Below are 27,358 nucleotides of genomic sequence, written 5' to 3'. Positions count from 1 at the left end.
TAAATTTAAAAATACCTTTATCTCAAGACGGGGGGGGGGGTGTAAGCAATAAAAGGTGTAACCTCTGACTTGATAGCTTTTGTCACTGGGCTGTACTAGAAAGAATGCCTGTCCCTAAAACACCAGGGCCAGCTTGCTCACCAGCAGCTGAAGACTCGTCATCCTCTTCATCTTCATCCGTGGGTGATGTCTGGTACACTCTGGGGTCCACGAAGGGGGTGAAGGAGGCTTTGGTGCTGTTTCCTATACCATACTGATCAAAAAAGTGAGAAGAAGAAGTTATCACAGCAGGGACAGGTGGCGCTGACCTTGTTTTGCCCAGTGGTGACAGTGATTACAGACTCTGCTGTCCTGTTCCCACTCCCTAGAAGCTGAGAGTCACTAGGACTCTGTCCAGTCTTTTCCCAGTTATGGGACTCTGTGTGTGTGTGTGCATAGGGCTTCATTAGTGATCAGACTATGGATGTTTCATTTCAGATGGCAGGTGGCATCTTGATACCTGTACTGTTATTGGCCATCACATCTATAGAACTATTCCTACTTTTAAGTCAAATCATCATGCATTGACTAAATGGCCTTAAGGAAAGCAAAAGTATAAGGCATGTTGCCACAGTGATGCTTCATCACAAAACAGTTAGTTCAAGAGGTCCCCTCAGGGAAGGTATCCTCAGGCCCTTCCATTCTGGCCTGATGATACATGTGGACTTGAATGAGCTCTAACAGCATTAGCTTCTTTAGTCAGAGATCATGTTTACATCCCTCGGTGGCATAAGGGGATGCTTATGTCACATGTGGGGACTTGGTACAGTCACTGATTTTATATGCAATATACCTAGAGGGCTTACTTTAAATAAGCCCCAAGGGCTTAAGACCATACCACAAAGGCATGAAGTCAGAACTAGATTAGTGAAATTATATTCAGTATCAGCATTTGATGTTATAATGTAATTGAATTTTGTCAAAAGACGTGCTATAACTATTTGTCCATTTTGTTTGTTAGTTTCTTCCCTTCTACAGTACCCATCATGTGTATGTATGTGTGTATGTGTACATGTTTGCATGTATACATGTATGTGAGATGTATAGACGTGTGCATGTGGGGGCCAGAGGTCTCTGTTGGGTGTCTTCCTTGATAACACATATACCTTATTTTTTGAGACATACTCTTTGACTGAACCCACAGCTTGTCTATTTGGCTTGGCTGTCTGGCCAATGGGACTGTTTCTGCTCTCCCCTGCCTCTGGTGCTGGAATACAGCCCTCTGCCCCAACATCTGGCTTTTTAAATGCATGCTTTTTAAAAGAACTCAGCTCTTCATAGTTGTGAGGCAGGCACTTTACCGACAGAGCCACCTGCCAAGCTCCCTGCTCATCCTTTTAATATTACAAACACTCCAGTATTCAACATCGTGAGAACTCCTTGTAGGTATTCCTGTTTTAGGCATATTTTTGTTTGGCTATTAGATTTTTATTTAAAAATAAATCAACATTTCTGAGACTTCATCATATATAGGCAAACTTGCAAATATCCAATTTGATTTTCTAACTAACCATGATTCAGTTCAATTACGTTCAAGATCTTTCCTCTACCCTTTGATATCAAATTCCTTTCCTCCTCCCCAGGCAGAAGTCCCTCCCCAAACTAGTACTTTTGCATGTTTTCTCTTTCATCCTAAAAGTCGAGGAAGGAGTTGGTAAAACATCTCCTCTTAGAGCTGGGATATCAGCAGCATGTGAACCAAAGTTCTATTCTGCAGTAGCCCTCCTTGGTACTGATAGAGGACTCTGGGTGAAGACATCTGCCCACCCTGAATGAAGCGACAACAGGATGCTGAGCTTTTCAAGATGCTCATGGGTTCTTTCTTGCCCTTGGGACATCTTAAGAGCATGTGCCTCACAGAAATTCAGTGTGTGGGTAATGTCAAGCACAACCATATACATGTTCTATAAAAATATTGAAGGCCTTGTGTGTGAGTCTCAGGACTACCATGAAACATGACATAGCCTTGAATTCATCCCATAATGTCTAAGAACTGGCGGTGCTCCCTCAGCCTCTCCTATGTCTGCTCCCACATGTGAAAGACATCATAGTTCATCATTCTGGTGTGACTTGGAGAAAGAACCAATCTCTTATCCACTAAACACCAGGAACCTATCTTTCAGAAATGAAACATTTCAGCTTCACTGTCTTCAAGTCAAGCTCAGGCTGAATAAGTCAACGCAAACATGAGTCTCAGCTGTTGGCCTGGAAGTCTCAACACTCTGTAGTTTCTCCCATGGTTTGTGACACAGGCCGTCCACGTTCTGGCTCAAGCACTGTGGTAAACTAGCTATGCATCCTGGACAAAGTCATCTAACCTCTCTGATTTTTAGCACTCTCAAGTCCCATCCATAACTCAGGAATTGGGCCAGACAATAAATGAGAACTTGTGCCTATGATTTCTCTAAACACTGGCACAAGCAGCCATATAGCAGGAACCAACTGAACAAAGCCTGATTGTTTAAGTTATCAGTGTGCAGAGCCCCACAGAGGAGAACAGAACTCTCGTGACTACTGCCTGGCACCTACTTCAGCCCCAGAGTCCATCTCCTGGGAATGGGTGGAGACGCGGCCCAGCCCCTCGGTGGGAGTCCCAGCAGGTGAATGACTCTGCTGCACAAGGTCTGGAAGATTGATGTGACCAGCGAAGCCATTACTGTCACTGTGGCCAGATCGCTTCTTCTCTTCAGCCGTCTGAGGGATACAACACATAGGGGCCATTAGAGAGAGGGCATGGACTGAAGAGAGAACATGTTCCTCCACACATCCTGGACATAAGCTGATTGATCGAGGAGTCTAAGGCAGTATGCAGATCAATTCCTCACCACAAATACCATGGACTCCAAAATGATTTACTGGGGTGTATAGGATAGTAACCCTGAAATTTCTACTTTGCCTAAGAAAATAAAGACATGAAGCCTTGTTAATATCTAGTAAGTAGACTGACTTTCAGATCTTATGCTAATACATGTGGGATGCCACAGAGAGAGGCAGAGTTAGGACCAGAGCTGCACGTTTCTTTTCTGGAGTGCATTTGTGTGCATACGTGTGTGTGTGTGTGTGTGTGTGTGTGTGTGTGTGTGTGTGCGTGCGTGCGCGCACACACACACACACACACACGTGACAGACAATTGGATTAATTGAGCATATTGCCAGATTATATTGAAACAATCGCCCAAATCCATCTGAAAAGCCCTGGGATGAAATGATACCAACACACATCCACCTCAAAGAAAAATCTGTGCATTTTAAGAAAACACAGAGATGCTATTTACCCAGCTCACAGGGTTCTTTGTCAGTGATAAGGTCAAACAGTGATAGTTACACCTGCCAGGAGTTCCAAGTCATAGAAATGCTCTCAAAAACTATTTGAAAATAGAGACAGAGCGATACACATGTTCAGTGAATACACTCTAAAATTGTTATTGGTAGGAGAGCAGGAGATTAAATGCTTTAAAACCACTCCTTCTGAGATTAGCCACTTCCCCAAATCCAAGAGAACAAAAAGAATTAAAAGAAAACCCCAAACCCAGAGCATCTAATTGACTAGTTCTGTAATCCCCTTGCTTCTATCTAAGGGTGGCTTAGTACTTGCAGATCAACCATTTTCCATGTCTCACCCTCTGCCCTGCCCCGCCCTCCAGTAACAACAGTTCCATTCTCTGCTTGGGTGAGATCACTGCTTTAGTTGCTAGATAAGAGAGAGACTATGTGGTACCATTTCACTTGGCGTGATGGTCCCCAATACCATCTATCATGCCTTAAAGAACGGGATCGCACTCTTCTAATGGCTAAACGGTTTTGTCTTCTGTGTCTGGACCACAGTTTCTCCATCCATTGGTAAGGTGATGGAGAAGGTGGTTCTCACTCTTGGGCAGGTGTTAGGAATTCTGACATATGTATGCAGAAGGCACACTGACATATTGATTTCACTTGCTTTGGAGAGTCTCCCAGTAGTGGGACTGCCGGATCATGTGGTAGTTCTATTTTTAACTATTAAATGATATCACATCAAGAATATGCAGAGTCCCTTTCTCCCCACCCGTCAGCACCTGCTACTTTTGAGTCTTTTTGATAATAGCCATTCTGATTTAGTTTCTGGGTTTTTTTTTTGGCGGGGGGGGGGGGGTGGTGTCGATTTAAATTTTAATAACTAGTGATTCTAAATAATTTTCCATGTGTCCAGTAGCCACTTACATATTTTGTTTCAAGAGATCCCTTCTGTTCATTTATATTTTTTCTCTTGAGGTTTCTCAGTTCCTTATGTATTCTAGACATCAGCACACTGGCAAATATTTTCCCTGTTTTGTCGTTTGCTAACCAGGCCCTTTGCCAGCACATCTCTGCCCTTTCTATGAGTATGTACCGATTTCACTGGGGATTCTTTTGGGCAGACCCAAGTAGTGATTCCCTCCTGCTCCCTCTCACACTCCCCTGGCCTCCTTTCCATCTCCATCTCTTAGCTCAGCATTGCAGCATGCCTACTGCATACTTTGCTTAATACAGAACAGTCAGGAACATGGCAGATATGTTCCACACCCTCTGTGGTTGGTACTGGCAAAGTATATGCCATGTCTTTGGTCCAGCATGATGCTTAGCATTCATCTTCAACCTGACTAGATTTATAATCACCTAGGAGACTCATCTTTGGGTGTTATATGAGAGGTTATTTTCAGATAGTTTTGACTGAGGAAGGAAAATTCACACTAAATGTGTCCTGGGTGGGCAATCTGAGAACTGGGGGAAAAGGATAGAAAAGCCTGACGAGTACCCCTGCCCCCCCCACAGGAACACACGCATGCACACACACACCCAGGCACACACACACACACACACACACACACACACACACACAGGCACACATACATGCATTCACATACACAAGCACTCACTATTTCCTGACAGTGGACACCAACCCCCTGTCTCATGCACAGGTATATACACACATAGTTTTCTAACAGTGGGCACCATGTAACCTCACCCACCTCTTACCAGGCCTTCTCTACTTCAAACGATACACTCTGTTCCCTCAAACCCTGAGCCAAGCCAAACCTTTCCTTTTCTAAGTAGCTTTGCTCAGATACACAGCCAGAGTGAAAAGAAAAGAAAGGACCATATTCGGCTTCTCCCAGACTCTGTCTCTTGCCTCTGTCTAGAAATGCAAGTAGCCACCTCTTTGGTGTGTATGAGTCAGAACATACCCCCAAGATCCCAAGGGTGTCTGTGTGATTTATACATAAGGAAGTCTGATAAATCTCTGCTAAGCTTAGTGTCATTATTTTCCAGGACTACAAACTGTCCCAGTGAGGGTCCACTCCTCAATTCATTTTGTCGCAGTGTTCACTGAGAGCTAGCGTGGGAACGTATTCTCAGCGCTGAACATTTCATCTTCTAAGTGACATTTAGACAGTTCAGCTCTTTCTTACCCATCTTAGCATCTTTGCTTTTTATACGTGCTAAACAGCTTTTCCCTCCTCCCAACTTCCATTCCGTACTGAAAAGCCTTTTGACATTTCCTCCCAATTTCCCCAGAGCATAAATCACACCTTGTCACACTAGAATATTTAAGTTTCTCTTGTGTCAGTGGCATTTTCTTCCAGGCCTCGAAACAGATGAAGACACAGTGGTTATTAAGGAAAGAGTTGAAGGGCTAGCTAGGGGTGTATCTCAGAGACGGGAAAGCCGGAAGCAATGACCCTTGAATCTGCTCCCTTTTGAGTCATTGCCCCTGCATCCCATCAGCCAGCATTTTTTCATCAAATACCTTTTGTGCTCTAGGCTCTCTCCTGGGAACACTAAGGAAATTGAACAACAGTCCCGAATTCTTGAATCTCATTAAGAGAACCCCATCTTCTCTGATCTTGATACCCTCACCATTCCCAGGGAGAGGGGGCACAAATATGTTTATTTTAACATGTACCAGTACTGCATTGGTTACTGTACACCATGTGCCGTTAGTCCTCACAGAAACACTGTGGGCTAGATCTCATTAGTACCACCTTACAGATGGAGAAAGTACAGTTCGAGACAGCCAAGTGACTCTTCTCAAGTGAGGCTTTAACTCCGGGCTGTCTGGTGGGGTACAGCAGCTCTGGGGCACAGCGTGGCATTGAGAGCTACTGTCGTAGCTTACTGGACCAGGACAGTAGAACTGCAACAAGTAGGATGGAGTCCCAAGAGAATGACCATGTCGACTGGGAGATGGGGACCAATCTCTACAGTGAAGATCTCGTAATGGAGCAAGAAGAGATGAGAACACAGTATGCAGGGGAGGGACAAAGGGGGTCTGTGGGGACACAGGGAGGACAGAGACAGGCAGAGGTGAGGGCAGAGTGCACATGGGAGCTACTGAAGCCCTTGTCTCTCCTTGGTTTCTGCTTCCACCCTTACACAGGTATCCCACTCACTGTGTCTTGAGTTCCTTCCATGGAGTATGATTAGAAATCATTTGTGAATTTCAACTCTTCTTTGTGTATTATCTACAACACCCCATGCCCCACCCCCAAACTCTGTAAAAGTGAGTTCTTTCTTTTTTCATTATAATAAAAGGCTTCATGGGACACACTAGTGTCCTTACTCTGGTGGGTAGGTGGATGGTATTGGAGAGGCTGTGAAGAGCTTCAGGAGAGTTCTATTATCAGGGACAGCCAGGAAAGGCTTCTAGAAGGGAGAACAGAGGCAGAAAATAGAAGGGAGTAAGAAAAGCAAAATACCTCCTTCTTAGAAGGGGGAGCAAAATACTCACTGGAGGAAATTCCGAGCCAAAGTGTGGAGCAGAGACTGAAGGAAAGGCCATCCAGGGACAGTCCCACCTGGGGATCCATCCCATATACAGCCATCAAACTCAGACAATATTCCTGATGCCAAAAAGTGCATGCTGACAGGAGCCTAATATAGCTGTCTCCTGAGAGGCTCTGCCAGAGCCTGACAAATACAGAGGCAGATGCTCTCAGATAACCATTGGACTGAGAACGGGGTCCCCAATGGAGGAGTTAGAGAAAGGACTGAAGGAGCTAAAGGGGTTTTCAACCCCATAGGAAGAACAACATTATCAACCAATCAGACCCTCCAGAGCTCCCAGGGACTAAACCACCATCCAAAGAGTACACATGGAGGGACCCATAGCTCCAGCTGCATATGTAGCAGAGGATGACCTTGTTGGACATTAATGAGAGGAGATGCCCTTGGTCCTATAAAGACTGACTGCCCCAGTGTAGGGGATGCCAGGGCAGTGAAGTGGGAGTGGGGGGATGGGAGGGGGAGCATCCTCATAGAAGCAGGGGGATGGGGGATGGGAAATGAGATAACATTTGAAATGTAAATAAATAAAATATTCAATAAAAAAAAGAAAAAAGAAAAGAAAAGTAGCATCTCCAGGAGACAAGTTGGCTGGTAAGAGCTGGCTGGTGTGGCGCACTGTAGTAGAGTTGAAATTGGTCCCATGGAGGTGTGAGATAGGAGAGAGCGGAGTACAGCAGCCAGGGAGCGTACCAAAACACTGCATGGGACATGTCCATGTCTTATAGAGCTCTCTTTTCTATTCTCATAAGAGTAAGTGTCTGATGCCCATCCTGTGCAAGTGAATGCACAACAAGATACAATTTAAGTTTGTAAACTTGCTTTTCTTTTACTGTAGCCTGAATTAATTTTTAAACACACGTGTTTTTAATAGATTTTAACCCTCAAGGCTCCTCTGATCTTATGTATCAACGTAACTGAACTACCAGCTGCCCAGATTAAATATTATTTCTAGGTGTGTCTGTCACATTGTTTCTGAGCATCAAGAAGACAAACTCTTGAATTGGTGAAGTTGGGAAGGGGGTTATCATTCCCTGGGGTTAGCAGGAACCTAGAGGTCCGGAATAGAACAAAAGGCCTGAAAAGAAATGTTTAAAATAAGTGTTGTGTGTGATACGTGTGGTTGTATTTGTGAATGTGGGCTCACAAGCCAAAGCATACCTAGAGAACTCAAAGAACAGTCTTGGGTGTTGGTCCTCACCCTCTGGCTTATTCAGACAATTTCCTGTTGGTAGTGTTGTGTAATCCAGGCTAGCTTCTGTGCATTCTCCTGTCTCTGCCTGTCATTTTACCCCAGAAGCACATCGCTTACATCTGCACACAAATTAATTCTGGCTTTAGATGGGTTCTGGGGTTTTTAACTCAGATCCTCATCCTTGTGTGGCAGGATATAAAGACTCAAGCATGTTCGGAACTGGGTTGTTTCTATCTGGAGTCAAAGAGAAACTCACTCTAGAACACTCTAGAACACATTCTCTTGAGTGGTAAGAGAGAGACTCTCTGTCCCTGCATTAAAACCACCCACCTATGACACTGAGAGCTCTATGTGCTAACACCACACAATGTCAGAACTGGCAGTCAAGCCGATTCTCCATCGAAGTTGTATGAAGAAGCATTCTTTAACGTGAACTTGAAAGATTTGACAGGGGCATAAAATAAAAATACCAGCAAGTTGCTGTGTGAGCTAGTCCTCCAGGAATAGCCTCTCTGCCAATCTTACTTCAAAGACTTTATTCATTAAGAAACTATAGTTTCTTTCTTCCTTTCTACTTTGCGAGGCCCTCCACCTTGAGAGCAAAGTCTGTAAATGGAATTTCCTAGCCCTGTCCTGTTTGAAGAGAGTGGATGAGCATTCTGTCTGTCTGTCTGTCTATGCTTCAGAAGGAGGAGTGGGCTATAAGAAACAAGAGAAGACCGGAGTTTATGGTAATAATGAAATAAAACAGTAAACTTTTATCAAACACTCATGCTTACTAACTAGCCTGTTCCACATTCTCAACCATCCTATAAACATATGCTATTATTTATGATGGTGTGTGTATGTGTGTGTGTGTGTGTAAAATTGATGCAAAGCACTGCCCTTGATTTCTCTCCCCTTTATTATTTGTAGCAGGGTCTCCTTAGACCCAGCACCTGCCAATCCTGGCCAGTCTAAATAAGGAGATGGCTCCACAGAGAGGCTCCACCTGCCTCTGCCTTCAGAGTGCTGAGATTTCAAGCGGCTGCCCTGCCTGCTTGGCTTTTTTATGGGTTCTGGGGAATTCAAATTCTTGTCTCCGTACTCATGTGGCAAGCAGTGTATCCATGGATCCAACTCTGTAATCCACTTATGAAGTTTTACAGAGGAGCCAAACATACAGGGTATCATGTGCTGATATTTCTCAATGTTACTTGCCATTAGTTTTCCAAACTCCCATGAAATGGATAGAGAAAGTGGGTTCTAAATCTCGGGGCACGTCAGGTTAACAAAGATACTGCAGGGAGCTCAGTGCAAGGACAGGTGAAGGGGAACATGCGCTTCCCAACAAATGAAGTCATGTTCCCAGACTTAATGAACGACAACAACAGAAAAACCTTCCCAAGGGCTGGAGGGAGTGTTAGCAGTTAAGAGCACTGGCTGTTCTTCTAGAGGACTGGGGTTTTATTCCCACAATCCACATGGCAGCTCACAAGTGCCTGCAACTTCAGGCAGACCCAATACCTTCCTCTGGTCTCTGCAGACATTAGATATGCATCTGGTATACAGACATACGTGTAGGCAAAACACCCATTTACATGAAAATAACTTAAGAGTCTTTTTAAAAAAGCCTCAAATTTAAAGATGAAAATAAATGCCAGAGATATGCCTCTTAGTTGACTTCTGGGTTTCTTTGTTCTCTAGCACAGTTTCTGAACATTTTCTATGAAATCCATAAGGATAAAGGCATTCACGGGGGAAGAGACTCACAAAACTACCCTTGCTATTAAGAAAGGGCCTTTCATTTCCTTTTTCCTGGTGTTGGAACATCTGTGCTTTCCAGTTTTATGTCCTCAGGCTCAGATTTTACAATCAAGTTTGCATAGCTCCCATTGACAAATGGAAGAATGGGGACTAATGCATAATTAAGTCATGCTGCAGAAACCTGGGAAGATCCAGAAGAGAAGATGGCAGACAATCAAAATCAGTCATCCACCTAAGACGCACAGGTTCCTATCCTCCCATTTAGCCAGCACACCATAATATATGCTATATGCTTTATATGTAAACGTTTGACTAGGACAACTGATTAAGGAAGGCACCTCCTTTGGACAGCTGCTGCCCCAACTCACCTCTCTGATCATCAAGGTTCCTTCTCTTGAAATGCTGCCACCAAAGGTGTCTGCATGCGAAGTTTCCAACCCGTGCGTCCCAACCATCCCTATGTTGTATTGTTCATTGTTCCCTGGAGCGCCTGTGGGTCTGATATGGAAAAGAACAGAAGTCATGCCAAGGTACGAATTTAGGAAAATGCCATTTCCTGTCCCTATTAGTTATTGCAGTAAATGTACATGACATAAAATTTGCCACCTATATTCTTCATGCAATTCTTGCAGTGACTTTAGGGACATTCTGTGATAATGCACAAGATTGGGGTTTCTATTTCTGCAGCATCTTGAGCCATTCCTCACCCTATTCTCAACTCAGACTGTGAGAGCTTCCTGATCTCCAAGGAAAATGCTGGAATCAACAACTACAACCTTCTTGACAAAGGGAACCTTGACCTACCTCTCTACCTGCTCTTTCCTCTGCTTGGCTGTTGGGTGGCTCCTTCTCCTTTCTCTATTTTCATTCCAAGAGATAGATACTTTACCTAAGATACTATCTCAAGACCTGTCTATGCTCCCCCCTTCTCTCTCTCTCCCTCTATCTCTCTCTCCCTCCCTCCCTCCCTCTCCCCCCTACCCCCTTGTGTGTGTGTGTGTGTGTGTGTGTGTGTGTGTGAGAGAGAGAGAGAGAGAGAGAGAGAGAGAGAGAGAGAGAGAGAGAGAGAGAGAGAGAGAGAGAGAGAGATCATGTAGAAGGAGCTGGGATTGGGTTTTAGCCTAAAGAAAGCCATCTATTTCCTTTGAGACAAGCCTCTTTTTGATCTGGAGCTCACCAATGAGGCTAGGCAGGCTGACCGGTGAGCCTCAGGGATCTTTCTATCTCTGTCTCTTCAGAAATAGAATTAAAGGAACGAGTCACTGTGTATGACATTTTTATGTAGGTTCCGAGAATTGAACTCAGGTCCTCATGTTTACAAGCAAACCCTTTCGTGACTGAGCCATAGCTTTGATCTTGAGATTTTTTTACATCATTAGCCCATTGTCTCTTCATTTCTTCCTTTTCCTTCGATAGAACACGTAATTGTTTGTCTTTTTGCTTACCACCACACAGCCAGGACAGTGTCAACCTGATTTACTATGTTCTGTGACTAAAGTCTGTGGTATCTTTAGCCAAAGGGTCTCGCCATTAAGTTCCAGTGAGCAACCAAGCAAAGGCAATGTTTGTTTGTTTGCTTGTTTGTTGTTTTTGTTTGTTTTGTTGAGATTTTTGGGAGGATTCTCTGATCATCAACTTGAAGGGTATCCCACTCCTGGGCTTTTAATTTGTTAACCTATGGCTTCTGAGAAGAACATTAAAATTCATATGCAGTATTCATCACTCTCCTAAAACCTCTTTATTCTATACTGTTGTATATTTAGTCCCAGGTTTTTCCTGCTGCTATGTTTTGTATTTCCCAAATATCAAAGATAACCTGAGGATGTAATGAAATTCACCCAAGAACCAGCAGATTTATGCTGAAAGCCATATGGAGACATTTCAACGGTCAGGCGACAGAGCAGCGAGGTACTATGGGAAGTGTTGACACGCTGCTATTACCACCTTGAGGCACAGATGGAATTTCTCATGTGACCTGTGCCACTCGGAGAGACTGCCAGTACCCACCAAGAGAAAGACCATCACACTTGAATGTCACTTGGATGATCAGCAATCTAAGTATCCCGAGTCCCTTGCACCTTGATTGATTTACAAACTTGAAAAGCAGGGAACCGAGCAGCTACTGTAGTTGTAGGAATTTCAAGACTTGGGGTTTTATCGTTTTCAATTCCTTTCCGCTGTTTTTTTTTTTTGGCAAATGATTTTGTTTAAAACCGGTTTTGAAATGTGAAATGGTATCAAGAAGCTATTTATATTTTAGAGAACATTTATTACTTGAGTCCTTTGATTCTTTTTATGTACTTTAAAATTGTCCATGATTGCTAGGTGTGGAGGCACATACCTTTAATTCCAGCACTTAGAAGTAAGAGGCTGGTGGCCTCCTATGGGTTCAAGGTCAGCCTGGTCTACATAATAAGACCCCCTGCCTCAAAAAAAAATTTAAAAAGATACCACCAGCTGACATGCCAGGTTGGTGAGGGGACAATGTGACGGGGTGCCACCCTTTAGAAGAAGAGCTCCAGGCAGTGAATGACTACTGGGAGGGGGACTCAGTGTTCCCCAGGGATGAATCACCTAATTGGTTACCTAATACCAAATGGTCAGTTGTAAAAACACCCATACAAGCAACACTTAGTAGACTCTGCAGGATGCACTTATATATTTATATTTAGCCAGAAAATCTACACACTTAAGAGGAAATGGGGAGGGGCATGTGGGATGGGTAGATGGAGGAGAAAATGATGTAGTCCTATTGTAATTAAAAATAAAATAAATTATAACACAAACAAAAGCCAACCACTACCACCCCCAAAACCCACCTACAGTTTCCTAAATCTGATGCTAGTCTGCGGATCTAATAAAATATTTACTCCAGTGACCAAGAACAACAAGTGCTTTATGCTAGCAAGCAGACAGCCAGGACTCTCGCCAGGGGTTAGGGTAGTAGCTCAGTGGCAGAGCTCTTGAAGTCCTGAGTTTGGTCCCCAGCAGTGGAAGGGATCCTTATCCAAATGGAGGAGCAGAAGGGTATGAATGAAAGCAGGTTAGCCAGGATTTCAGTTTCTCAAAGGACTCAAAGAACTCACCTGTGGGTGAGAATGGATGCGTTTGGGATAAAGGTCAAAAGCCAACTTTCTTTTTTCTTTTTTAATTTTGGCAATGACTTTTTTTAACCACTTTATTTTAAGAAACAAAGATAAATGTACAAATTTTAAGCATTTTCGCATAAAAATATATGAATACATTTTTGTCAGTGCTTGTTTTTTTTTTTTAAGGTTTGATAGTGTGCATTAAGATCTTACTCGTTACAATGAGCATAAAATACATGTAAAATAGGATGTAACCTGGAATTAGTCAAAGTTTTCTTGGTAGGTAGGGATTAAGCATGATGATTTTTTTTTTCTTTTCTTTTCTTTTTCTTTTCTTGAACTTCATATAGTCTGTGAGTTGTTTCTGGGGTGTTCAGAGCTTTCTGGGGTTAGTGTTCAATTATCAGTGACTGCATATTGTCAAGGTTTCTGTCCCAGAAAGGAGCTATTGATAACTGTGTGCCCAAATGTGGGGAAGCCTTTGTTATGATCAATTCTGGCATATGAATAGATTGGTAAGTCAAGTAGTTCTTAAAACAAAGGCTTCTTCCATCATTTCTTTGGAATTTGATCTTATCTAAGTTGTTCCTTTTCTCAGGGGATCTCAAATTCTTGTTTCAGAGAAAATGGTGTGAACCCAAGAGATTGGTACTGAAGTATTGATGAAGGCCTCCAGGGACGGGGTCATGTGTCCTCTGTGTCCATTACACATTCTCTGTTACTACCATGGGCTTGGTTGTGTCAGATCAAGGCTTCATTGTCACAGTCTCATTCCTTTTTAAAATCTTATTAATATTCTGATTCTACCCAAACATTTAAATCAGAGAAAGTATAAATATGTATACATTTTCATAAAAATTTAAAAATCTTTCCTATACATTTAGTTAATCCTTTACTATTTTTCTCTTTCCTTCCTTCCTTTCTACCTTCCTTCCTTCCTTTCTTTCTTCCTAGTAAAACAATTACCATTACAGAACTCCTTTTGTCAACATCCTTTTTCAAATGCTTTATGGGTTCAATTCTACTGAGACCAGCTTTTCTAGGTCTGTTTTAAAGGTTGACAGTTGGCTGAGAAAATTTGACTTACATGTCAATTGTTAGCCACATAGCAGGTATTACCACACATACTATTGCCCACTGTTTATTTGAATTGCAGCTAAATATTTTTAACTGTATTCTCTTGTTCCAGTCAATTTTTGTACTTTGAATTTTATGGGCCAGAACTATCTCAACTCTTATTAATTTTAGATGGTTTCAAGTTATATTTTACATTATTTTGATCAACAATATTTCCTATAGATGGAATAAAAGGCAATCTGTATTTATTCCTTAATTAATTGACTTCTAATATGTTAAGCAACCCCTCATGGCTACCCTGAGACAGCCCTGCTCTGTACGATTGTTCAGTTATGAGCATTTTGTATGTATATATTTTTAGGTTCTGTGCCTCTTATATCAATTGTTCCCCCCCATGCACTATTCTACCACCGTGTGTTCAAGATATGGTAATGGCTTTGATTACAGAAACTTTTCAAAACGTTTACATACTCCAATCACCTCCCTACAAATTTCTTTTCAAAAGGCAGAGTGCAACCCATGTCTTCACACAGCAGGCCTGAGTCCACCAGCTTATTACTTCTATTCTCGGCCCTGTCTCTATTCTTTCTTTCCTTTGCTAGTCTGTGGCCATTTCCTTCTTGGGCTCTTCTTAACTGGAACAGGTCTTTGAGGCACTGCTTCATTTTGTATAACCTTCTGGCATGTTCTACTCTAAGGTCTTTCATATGACTACCTATCTGTCCTGTAACACTAGATAAGTAAAGCTAAGATCCTTGCTCGGAAAGTTTTTATTCTGCTTCCACTTGGATGTTTGTATTCCTGGAAGGGAGTGGAGGTCATCACCCTACTCATGTAGTATTTATTGAATGGGGAACTTTAACACCTTTGGTTTATTGTGTTAGAAATTCCTCCTCAACATTCTGGACCTCTTACTCTCATTCTCCATTATCTTCAACCTTGGTTCTTCCCATTGAGCTTTGTAACCATACCTCACATCTTCTCTGTTTTTTAAAAAAGGGATATCAATGAAGTTGGCTTCTTCTCTTTTATTAATGGCAGTCTTCTTCATTTCACTACACAGTGGATTGTGTAGCTTTTTTCCCTTCCAACGTTCAGTAGCTCACTCTGTTAACTATAGTTAAAACCTAAAGGTCTTTACCATGGCTTTAAAGGTACTATTGGGGCCTTGTCTCTAATGGAATTTTAAAAGCAAGTTCTACTTTCTTCTAATTCTAACAACATTTAACCTACAATTGTTTTCAGTGCACACTACATGATAAAACCCTGAGTGACTAAGTCTGACCTGTTCCCAGTACCTTTTTCTGTTCCCTGCTTTTGTCTAGATAGCACATCTTTCAACTCACGGGATGGTTCAGACAGTTCTCCACACAGTTTCTCCATGTCCTCTGAGCATCTATACCAGTTTATCAATACACAGTTCTTCAATGATCAGTTATCATTTGTGCTGTGTCCTCAGTATCGTGTGACGTGTGCTACCCAAGAGGCATTTAAAGAGTGTTTAGTACACACATGACTAAACATAGGGCTGAAGCCTTTTCTTAGTGTCCCTAGTAGAGATTTGATTCATGCTTACTGTTAAAACACAAGTCTTTTGTCAATGGATGACTGATTAGCTATAAATAAAAGTAGACAACTAGATAGACAACCAATGCAAACTTTTGCCATCTTATATGTTTGGTATCAGATTCATTAGGATGTAGCAACATAAGTTTTGATAATCCAGTGGTTAGTATAGGTAAGCAAAATAATTCTGTTCAGATAGTCATATCATATCTAGTCATAAAACTTTATAGCACAAAAAATAAATTTTAAGGTATATGCATTTTTAAAATGAGGTTGGTTGGTGCTGGTCAGATGGCTTAGAAATTGAGTACTTGATTTTAGTACTTTAATTATAACCTAAATTATAGTTTTGAATAATAAATAAATCTAAACCCTTAAAAATGACATTGAAGGGTTCTGGCTAAACTTGTAAACTCTGACACAAGAAATTATCTGCTTTACACCTGTCTGAACTATTCAAGTTCTGCAGACAGAAGGATGGAAAAGGCACTTGTCTAAGCAACCTCAAAATTCCAAAAAAGCATTCTATAATATACCTAAGTAACCCTTAGTACTTCCTTCCAGATGGGAATACAGCCTGAGAAACTGTCCCTGCCAAGGGAAGTCCAGGAATTTGTGACAACTAAATGCAAGATGGTAGAAAAAAGAATATTGGGATCAATGTTAAGCAAACCGGGCCAACCATGTTGATACTGTTCTAACATACACAGTGCTCACTCCTCCTAAAGACTGTGTGAAGGAAATAATGTGGCAGTTACAGTGAACTCCGTCACCACTTTGATTTTGCTATAAAACTGCAACCACCCTAAAACATGTAATATTTATCAACAAAAAAAAAGGGAAGAATAAAATGACCAAGGCTCAAACAACAAATATATTGCATTAACCATCCGTTGTTCTAGAAATCATTTTTCTTAATATAGAGCTTAGGTAGGAAATCTTATTGTATTAACTACCCCTTGTTCTAAAAGTCATTTTTCTTAATATAGAGATTGGATAGGAAAAATTAGCTATCCAAAATCCTATGAAGATTGTAAAAAAGCAAAACAAAACAAAAAACAAATTAAATCAAGACAAACAATAAAACTCCACCATTGATTCAAATAAAAAAAAAAAGAGAGAGAAAGCACTGGACGTTTCCTGTAATTAGACTACTGGTTTGGAACAATAATTTCCTCTAATTGGATTTGTCAAAGTGCTCCTGGAGGTCCTGATTTAATTCAGCACAATTCAATTCAATACGTGCTTTTTGGGCACCTGCTTTCTGAAAGGTCTTTGGTTTGGGAGAGAGTAGTGGATAGAAAAGCTGGGCAAGATATTCTTCCTCAACTAAAGCAGTCAGCCTCTGTAAGAGCATAAGAGTGCTACAGATGTACTCCACTGCAGGAGAGAGGGGGAATGGGGTGGGTGTTATTGCTCCAAGAAAGGGATGTACTGGAGAAGGGCACAGCATTTGTAGACATGCTGAAGTTTCATCATTGGTCTCAGGGATGCAAGGGCTTGTAGAGACTGAGAGATAAATCATGGCCAGTCACCCCAGAGCATGGAAGGCTCAAGAGGGCAGAGGACTTGTAAAGGAGGCACCACAATAGTGGAGGAGGTAGGCGTGGTATTTTAGAAAAGCAGAAAGCTATGTGGTTATCACTGTCTAGACAGCATTGTATGAGACTATACAAAATGAACTGTGCATTAGAAGGGCATAGTCACTATCTGGACTTCAGAAACCATTTTCATTTCTATGCATTTGTCATTGTATACCACATGTGAAGGGTGACTGTGGAGGCCAGGAGAGAGTGTTGATCTTGGGAGCTGGAGTTACAGGCTGTAGTGAGTTGCCTGATACAGGTATGAAGCTTATACTCCAACTTCAGAAAGAGCAGTGAAGAGTCATAATCCTTAAGCCATCTGGTCAACCCTCAGCCATTATTTCCACCCTCAAGGACCTCCACAATTCAAAGAGGAAGATGATCGGTGACATGGGAGCTAATAGGGACAATGGAGAAGTGGAAGGAGGGACCAGGAAGAATTTCTCTTCACAGCAGGCTGAGCTGTGGGTAGGTGACCTCGAAAGGAATAGTCTAGCTAAGGGCATACAGAAGCCCAATTTGGGGGGGGGGATGTTAGAAAAGTGGATGTTCTGCCCTGGAAGGTAAGTTTAGTTTTACTTTAGAGGATAGAGGAGAAACATCATTCACAGAGTTAAAAAATATGATAGAGGCTTAGAGTGCTATTACATTTTCCTACAAAGTATCTCTGTCCCAAATGAGCAGATTAGCCTGCATTATCTAGTTTATAATTTATCCCTATTGTCATATTCTTCTTTACGAAAAATATGAACTTTGAAGGCAGAATATAAGTATATACTCTCCCATGGCGCATCCCCCTCAGCACATCATTTAACATGTAGTAGGAATTTTAGGAATATTTTAGTTTCCTTGTTAGTTAGTTTTATTTTATCCTAATAGCTGTATGCCCAGTTAGTGTTTAGGGGGAATTTTAAGCATCTGTTAGAAGAATTGAACAGTGTTGAGTCAAGACCAAATGAAAACAATTAGCATGTATTGTAGAGTTGTTCTGGCTTAGTAGTTTTGCCTCTAGAATAATTTTTATTTGCTGTTAAAAGACAATTTAATACAAAATGTTTTAGAATGTCATATCTTAGCATAGTTATAGCTGTCAATAATTAAATTACGAATAGTAAATTATGGATAGTAAAAATGAAGGTTATTGGATTTGCTTTTCAGAACTGTTTGGAGTATCATTTTCCAGACTGGCCACTCATGTCCTGTAGTCTACTGAGAAGGACAATAATTATGTTCTTGTGACATTTTCCGTCAGTAGAGTATGTTCTGGGTATAGATACTGATAGCCAATCCAAAGAAATGAAGGGGAACTAGTGTGAAGGTGGGGAAGGAAGCATTGCCTTTCTTCTGTGTTCTAGCAAACCAGGGCAAGGATACCTTGTATTTATGTTCAGAGGGGTTAGAAAAGTAAAAAAAAAAAAAAAAAAAAAAAAATTGGGATGTAAACAGCCAACCCAAGAATTCACTGCAGTGAAAAAAACAAAAAATCATTGAGCTTCCTATTCATTCTGGAGGAAGAAAGAAAAACAAGAGTAAGGAAGACTATGACTTAGGGGAATATAGGCAGATATACATAGAGACAAAATATACAAGACAAGAGGGAGAAGGATATGACAAGTGTACATGAAGATGCTAGTGAGATGGCTCAGTCAGTACAACTCCTGCCATGAAAGCATGAAGGCCAGGTCTGGCAGTGCACAGGTGTAATCCTGGGGTAGGGATAGGAGATCCAGTAAGCACCAGGAGAATGAGAGAATTCTTCTCGAAAGAGAAGACAGAGTATCTGAAGAATAACAATCAGCACTGACTTTTGGCCTCCATATGGACATGCTCATGTGTATAACACAGACACTGCGCCCACACATGTCAGCATGAACACATATACATGCATGCATACACATGACAAAAAAATGAAGAAAAGAGATAAAATAAAAAGACACTGAAGAGAATGCAGTGGAAAACAGTGACACCTAGAATGTCCCTTAAATTGTCATCCATCTCCTGATTCTTTCATGGGTGTATGTGTGCGTTTATGCATGTGTGTAAGTGTGTGACTAACATCTGTTGCCATGTTCATTTATTCTTGTTTGTCTTAGTGGTTAAAAGAACAAATAAAGAGTGATCTGAAGGACCGAAAGTCCAATAGAAATGGGCAGGCAGGGCATACACAGGCCTAGAAGTACTAGACACTTCAGGTGACTGAGTCTATGCAGAGAGAGTTATAGAACCATGTCCTAAGAAGAACTCAATTCCCCAAAGCCAGTGTACTTTGTCAGTGACCTCTGTGTGATTTGTATCCAGCTAATGTTTCTCATGCTTTGGTTTGGAAACGTAGTCCCTTCCTGGTCTCCCTTTAAGAAACAATCTTGATCCAGGCATGGTGCTTGGTACCTGTTAACGCAGCTACTACTGAGAGTGAAGCGGGAGGCTATCTCAGGCATAGAAATTCGGGGCAGGCTCAGGCACAACCTATGCAGTTGCTATCTCAGAACAACAACAACAAAACTTTCTTACATTAGTCTGGGTATGTCACTGACAGGCACTGTCCCGTCATGCGTCTCGTTCTCTCCATCTTCCTCTTCTTCCTCACTGCTCTCCGACTCCTCGCTGGAGGAAGAGTAGTCAGTCACTTTCTTCAGTGGGCGGTTTGTTTCTTCAATCCGGAGTTCTCTTAATTCTTTGGCTAATGCCGTCAGATCCTACAAAAGAAAAAATTTGTAAGCCCATGAAGGGTAGTTACAACCAAAGCTGTATCTCCCAGTCATTGCTCCAGCTTAAGCAACAAGGGGTGGGGGGAAGAAAGAAGCTCTATAGAGAACTGTGGCAAACACAGTTACAGTGTGGAACTACAAAACAGTGTGGTCTGTAGAAGCTAAGAGACGGGAGATGAATCAATTCCAACTTAGTTCAAAACCCATAGCTATACTGGGACTGACTATGCATGTGCATATATGTGCATGCTGTGCTGTGTGCATGCACATACATACAAATGTGCAGTTTTAGTTTTATTTTGAGAGGGTGAAGTTGGTCACCCTCAGAGTTGAATGGGAAAATAAGTGGGATTCAAATTTGTTCCCCAAGTATCCCGGAATTCTTGCCCAAAGCCATGACGGTGGCCTTTCCACTCTTGTGAGGGCTACTGGACCAAGAACTCACATCAGTCATAGAACAGAGTAGATTGCAAGGTTCATTTGGTATGAAGTCATTCCCCAAAAGACAAAGGTACTACATCAAATGACAGCCCACCCCAATCCTAGTGCCACTGAAAGTTAGAGCCACAAGGATGTTAATCAAGAGGAGCAACAAACAGTTAACAAACAAACGAACGGACGGACAAACGGACAAACAGTTCTCTTCCAGAACAACAGGTGTTTTATCTTTAACTATCAAATTCCAGTCACCTGGCAGAAGCCCTTAGGAGAAATGCTGAAATGAACGTGGAAACACCCAAAGGAAGAGATAATTTCCCGATTTTCCATGAGGGCGATGAAACCTTGAGCCTTATGGATGTGATGAGGCGGGGCTTAGTCACCAGGCATAGTGCAAGACAGGGTGCTGAACATCTGACTACCTTTAATGGACATGCTTTCAGAGCAAGGCGGAGGGAGGCAGTTCTGCAGAAGCATGACCGCTCTACTTTGCATGGGTTAAACTGCCCATGGCACGAAGCATGCAAATGAGGAAAAAGCAATTTGACATTGGTCTTACCATTTCTCCCTATTTAGGGACCCATGTGGGAATCAGAGCATTCAGCGAGAGACAGGGAGTTAGGGAGAAAAAAACTCATTGAAAAATGCTAAATCCCACAATTTTTTTTCCAAAAAAAAATTGGCCATATTCTCTCTTTATTTCAGTCCAGAAATGTATTTGTCCAATTCACTTGGCGTAGGATTAACCTCTGTGACATAGTGATGCTAGGTAATCATCACAATCAGAAGAAAATTTATGATGAACATGCATAGTTAATGGGAACTGTAATTGTGAGGCACCCATATGCCATGGTGTTCCTGTACTGTGGCTGCATGTCAATCACAATGCTTTGGTTAGCACTCAGGGAGCAATCACCCTGATATATCACTAAGATCTAGGAAATTCAAGCTGTCCACTGAATGTGTCAGAGTCATTTTATTTTCCTGTCTTGAACAGAAAGCAATAATGTCCCAAAGCCACCTGACTTAAGGCCCCATGAAGGGCAAGCTTCTGGAAATCCCCACTGTGCACTCTGTTCATGAATGCACTTGCTGGGACTTCCCCATACATGCACATTCCCTCTCCAACGCACAGCCCCAGTCTCCGCCATCTGTGAAAGTGAATCTAGGATGGGATCCAAAAGGCTTCACAGTGTTAAAGACAACATACTATGGAAGGGGAGAGCGTCCCCACACACAGAGAATTGTATGCAAATATACTTCTACTTTCTTAGGCAACATACCCAAACCAGGAAAGGCTAATTAATAGCTAGCTTTTAGCCTTTTGCAAATCTCCTCTTGATTGCTGCTGATACACTCATCTCTATCAGACAAAAAGGGTATGGAGAACATGCTAGATGGGCACTGTGGGGACGAACTGTTGACACATTTGTCAAGACTCTGAAAGCAAGAGGACACAGCAAGCTTCCAAACTAGCAAAAAGGACAAATCAGACACATTTATTGCATATTTTGATTTTCATAAAGTAATATCATCCAAGAATAGAACTAATATTTAAAATGTTACTTATTATTAAAAACTATATTTTATTATAATTTAAAGAGAGAATATGGTTTAGAGGAGTTTGTTTCTACTATCAAAAAGTCTGAGTAAAATATAATACTATCACTATGACTCATTTAAAATACTGATACATATCCCCCTGGGGCATGGCTACCTTATCTCTAACATTTCAGAACAAAATAAGAGAGAGATTAAACAAAAAAAAAATCAAATCTATTTAGAATTATTTAGTTAAATCCATTACCCAATAACTTCAAGACAGTTTCACTTGTTAAAATGACCTAAATTTTCATAAAGACTGTATTTAGCAACACTTTAAAATTATGACCTGCTTTATGAATTTGGCTTTAATCAGAATTTTTCTTATTTCCGTGTTATCAAAAAGCTCTTTCCTAAAACATGAAAAATAATTGCAAATCTATTTTCAGTTTAATCGGTAGCAGCTTGAAGAGCGGGACACCAATGTAAATTTCAAGGTAGCCGTAATGAGTAATCACATGTAATCCTCCGAAGAAAATTAATCTCCCATTGCCAGCAGCCTCTGTGGCCAGCTGAACTTTGGTTTCTCATCTGCTCATTAAGAGGAAAATGGGCAATATCAGCACTGCAGAAAACAGACATGATGCCACATTGTCACTACTGGACAAAGATCCTTTTCGGACACAGTTATCCTCTGACAATTCCAATTTCCTCTATATAATGAGCCTTGTATGGTAATTTATTGCTTAGTTGTCTCAAGCCTGAAGCTAAAAATTATGAAAAAGGGGGGGATAATATTTAGCAAGAAAATATTTGAGGACACACTAAATACTGTGCTCCATCTTCTTCTTTTCCCCCAGTGCACATGTGAAGGGGTGGGTTCGCACTGAAGGTGTTTTGGATGTAACAGCGTTTCTCGGCTTCTCCATACCTTAACTTTTTTGTCCTGGTGAGCTTGCTTCATCTGACAGTCACATAGGTCTTGCATCAAAATGTTAATTTAAAAAAAATAATATAACCAATTTAAAATTTTCTTCAGTTTGTTGGGCCATTATATCGTTAAAGAATTTTAATCTGGTCTTTGTTTTATGCGCTGCATTTACACCGTGTTAGGAAAGGTGCAGGGATACGGCGATGCAGCTTTGATTAGCGTAGATGGACTCATCTGAAGGAAAAGAGTCCAGATTATTAATTATTACCTAGGTTTCAACCTATCTATGGGTGATTTTTAGAAACTGTCAGTTTTATCATTCTTTTATGCTCAATTAAAAACCAAAGCTAAACTAAACTAACCAGACGGCTAATGTTTGCTTCTTCACGTAGACTTCAGGCCACATATTGGGTTATGGGGAAGTAAAAGGTATTTGTTTTTAAAAGCTTTATTAGCTAACTGCAGCGTTGTGAAATTCCATGGTGCATGGGAAAATAATGTCAAGTCAACAGCCACCCTTTGCGACTTATGTGCTATGAAAAAAATTAAACTATTAAATTAGCAAAAAACAAGACAGAAGTTTTAAAAGGGTGTTTAAAGACTTTTTTTCATTTCATTCTGGGTCATCCAAGTGGGAAAACAGTTACAGAAGGAGATGTTAGCTAAAACTGAGGTCAGGATTTCCCAACAGTAGCACCTTTATCATTTGGGGTCAGATGACATTTTATTGTGAGGGATTCCCTTGAGTGTTTTAGGATGCTTAGCTCCACCCCTTTCTTATATCAAGCGACCAGCAGCGTTGCCTCCCACTTTCAAGGCTAACACTAATACTGGGTGCAGGTTTGCCAAATAGCTCCTAAGTGAGAGATGGATAGCAGCCACATCTAAGAACTGCTGGGTTGGGCAGGACCATCTTCCTGTGTCTCAGTAGTCCAGGCCAATGGTAGTCGATGGGCAGGGATGTCAGTTCACTGGGGGCATTTGCTCTGATCCACAGCCCCCGAGGTTTGGGCATAAAGCTGCCCCTCTCATCTCTTTCACATTGTTGTGGAACAGATCAAAATAAATGAAGTGATTTTCAAAAAGGCTGGAACATCCGGGGTTACCAGAGGAAACCTGGGAGAGCCTTTCCTCATAACAGCCACGTTCGTGCTGCCTTATGGACTTGTGCGAGCCCTTAAGATGTTCATAGTCTCACTTAATGTGCTGCTATGGTATCCAGTGCCAGAAAGTGATTTTCTCTCTTTACCTTTTCGGGGCAACTGATAAAAAGTTGCGACAGTTCCTCTATCCCTGTTACTAACATGAGGGAGAAGCAAAACCTTGGAGCCGAGTGGTTATAACCAGTCCCTGCACTGTAGACATGTGGACCTACATAGCATCTACACAGCAACCCCTTCACCAGGAGAGTGACTGTCTGACTCACTGCGAATGGTGTTGTGGTTACAGCTGTGGTTAGGACCAGCTTCACAGAACTAACACTGTGCCTATGGCTCAAACCTGAACAATCACACTGGCTTTCTAGAACACTCTCCACTTTAAGCAATGCCTCTACACAAGGACCTTAAGACCCTGAACAATCTCGTAGATAAGGGAGGGCAGCCATTTTTATTCCCATTTTACAGGTTATGAGATTTAGTCCCATTGTACTGAACTTACGAGACTTATCCCACCCATCCACCGAAGGGGGCGCAAGCGTCAAACGTAGCTTGCTGATTCCCGGAGCCAGTGCTTTCCCCATAGAATTTCACAAAAATATACTTGGCAGAGCTCCAGCCTCGAAGCTACAATGGCGAGCCTCACGTTCCAGGCGTCTGGGGAGCCCTTGCAAGGCCCGCCTGTTCAGAACCATCGCGCTGGGCTGCATTCCTGCAGGTCTGACAAACAGCAGCGGGCCAGTCTTCCTTCTGGGCAAGCTATCTAAACGGGACATGGCCATCTATTTTTCTAATGGAAAACGTCTCCGTAGATAAGGAAATAGATCACTTCACCCGCCCGGGTTCATTAGCTAAGGTTGGCGCTGCTGCTGTGCCATCATTAGTGCCTTCACAAATTAATTTAACAACACCCAGTAACTCCTTGTTCACAAATTGCACACTATAGATTTGGGGCATGCTAGAATTACGTCTTTTGGTATTGCTAGTAAAACTGCTGAGGGCCATCTCCTAACAAGGCTGGAAAATACAGGTTTGTCATTAACAAAACACTGATACCTATTGTTTACCCAGTTGGGACATGGGGAAAGCAATATTTTTACTTAGCAAAGGACTCCGGAGCTTTTATGGGTAGGTCTGAGGGTCTCAGGCTGTATTCTGTTGAAGGAGTGCCACTCTCCCAAACAAGGGTACGCATAAGAGAACTTTTCCTGTGATCCCACTGGCTTATTTTCTGAATGTCAACATCAGGAAATAGGCTCAATATCCACATTTTATGAAAGCATGACCAAGAAAAGGAGGTACTAACCTCATCTATAGCTTTCTTATAGCTCTGTGGCAAGAGAACCCAGTTCAGAAGAATCCACAGTCAGGGAAAAACCAAAAGAAAAGAAGAAGGTTAGACACACAATTGGCATTGTTGTTAGAAAACTGATGCAGACAGGCGAAGGAAAGTTCAGGCCCAAATGCAGATCCCCTTTGTTATTACTTAGCATCCCCCACTTTAAGCTGCAAAAACTAGTAAAGGAGAGGCATTCATGCACAGGACAGCATCTAAGATTATCCACATTGAGTTTCTACTTTCAGCCAGCATGCCATTTCCCTTCTCTTTCTTTTCCTTTCTCTTTTTTCTTCTTTCCATCCATCAATCCATTCATCCATCCATCCATCCATCTATTCATCCACCCACCCACCCATTCATCCATCCATCCATCCATCCATCCATCCATCCATCCATCCATCCACCCATCCATCTATCTAATCTATTTATCTGTCATCTGTCTATTTACTATCTATTTATAATCTATTTACTATCTAACTATCATCTATTTATCTATTGATTTGAGGCAATGTTTCATGTATCCTAAACTAGCTATGAACTTTTTATTCAGGTGAAGATGACTTTGAACTTCGGGTATATACTGTCATGCCTGTGTGATGTGGCGCTGAGGATTGAATCTAGCACTCCAGGTGTGCAGAATGAGCACATAACCAACTGAACTACATCTTTATCCCAGATTTGTTCTTTCTTTACGGCTACTAGGTGTTGTGCCCAAAGGAAACTCCCACCCCCAAATTCTGCCCCCATACCAAAGTAACCATTTCCTTACCACTATCAGAAAGACAAATTGCTATCCATGGTGTCTGTTAGCATACCGAAGGGCATAATGGCTTTCAGCCCCCTCAGTCTCACAACTACCTGTAGCTATTTTGAACTGCTCCAACCCATGGGCTTCCCTTCCCTACCTTTTCATTCCCATATAATCTGGCCTTTTTGCTATGTGCTCTTTTGTCTTCCCTTTCCCCAGTCTCTCTTGGTCTACTTTTTCTGCATTCCCTTTGTTTTCCTCTCTCTCTCTGTCTCTCTGTCTCTGTCTCTCCCTCCTGCCATCCTCTTATGACCTAGTCCAGTCTCCTGCTTTCTCTGCTTGATTTGAACTCTACCACATGCTTCTGTCTAACCTTTCCTTCATAGCTACATTAAAAACCTTGTCCTCATCCATACCTTGGAGCTGCCCTGTCCTTGGTTTATACATCTGATGCTAAATCTGATGTTTATACATCAGCTTCTATACTTGGGTGCTTCATTTTCTAGCAATGAAGCTGGACTTCAAGTTGCCAGGCCCTGTGTCACATCATACTTATTAGAGTTTGGTCCAGAAAAGATAAGGTGTGACAAGTAGCAAAAGATTGTAATTGTGGTTCATGTGAAAACCAGCATGGAGACTGGATAAAGCAACTCACGGGAAGAGCCCAGGTTTCTGAGCTGCTACTTCTAGCATCTTTTTTTTTCACAAGGGATAAGCAAATATTATAGAATGGTGTGAGCTCATTTCTTTCTTTTTTCTTTTTTACTAGAATACTGATGACCAAAAAATCTCCCAGATGAGTGGAAGCATAAGATCCACCGCATTCTCTCTTCATCATGAATGACTTTTTTTCTAGATGCTTCTAGCACACAGTGCTCTTATTCATCCTTCAATTTTTGCTTTGAGTCATGGCAGTATCCCTAACTACATCATCTTGGTATCCTCAGGTTAAAAAAAAAAAAAAAAAAAAAAAAAAAAAAAAAAAAAAAAAAAAAAAAGAGTTCCAAATCCTTAGAAAGAAAAGCACCCACAGCTGGCCGACTGGGTCGTGTGATGTCTCTGGATTCTTCTGGTTTCACCTTGGAAGGCTCATGGGGAAGCACGGGCGATCCTTCTGACTTACTGTTGGCTAGAGGAGAGAACAGGGACACAGCCATTAGAAAAGCCTGTCTCACATTCTAAGTGAGTGACTCGGGGAAGCCTACTCACAAGGCATAGAACCCACATATAACCATAGAAAAAACAATAGATGCTCATAAAACAAAGGCAGACAACATAGGACTAAAACCTAAATGTCAGTAGTAAAACTAGGAATGTGCAGCAAGCACTGCACATAGGCACTACCATTTACCAAGAGCTTATTATGTCCTAGGCACAACATCAAATGCTCTGTCAACTA

At 41.7% G+C, this 27,358-nt stretch overlaps 1 protein-coding gene across 4 annotated transcripts in view; it reads right to left on the bottom strand.

The window, feature by feature from the left end:
* The window catches only part of TNIK (TRAF2 and NCK interacting kinase), a 373,654-nt gene that overhangs the window by 19,926 nt on the left and 326,370 nt on the right, over positions 1-27,358 (bottom strand). For 2 of the 4 annotated variants that reach the window (XM_080929385.1, XM_080929387.1), the window contains 6 exons: positions 26,991-27,088; positions 25,179-25,202; positions 19,608-19,792; positions 10,147-10,276; positions 2,569-2,733; positions 142-253 (listed from right to left, as the gene is read on the bottom strand). In XM_080929385.1, coding sequence (XP_080785511.1) covers positions 142-253; positions 2,569-2,733; positions 10,147-10,276; positions 19,608-19,792; positions 25,179-25,202; positions 26,991-27,088 — 714 coding nt within the window. The remainder of the gene's footprint in view (positions 1-141; positions 254-2,568; positions 2,734-10,146; positions 10,277-19,607; positions 19,793-25,178; positions 25,203-26,990; positions 27,089-27,358) is intronic. The other 2 variants (XM_080929386.1, XM_080929388.1) reach the window with 1 other exon arrangement.

The sequence above is a fragment of the Micromys minutus genome (assembly GCF_963924665.1).
Source record: "Micromys minutus genome assembly, chromosome: 15".
NCBI lineage: Eukaryota > Metazoa > Chordata > Mammalia > Rodentia > Muridae > Micromys > Micromys minutus.
This window is presented reverse-complemented; position numbering and strand designations above follow the sequence as displayed.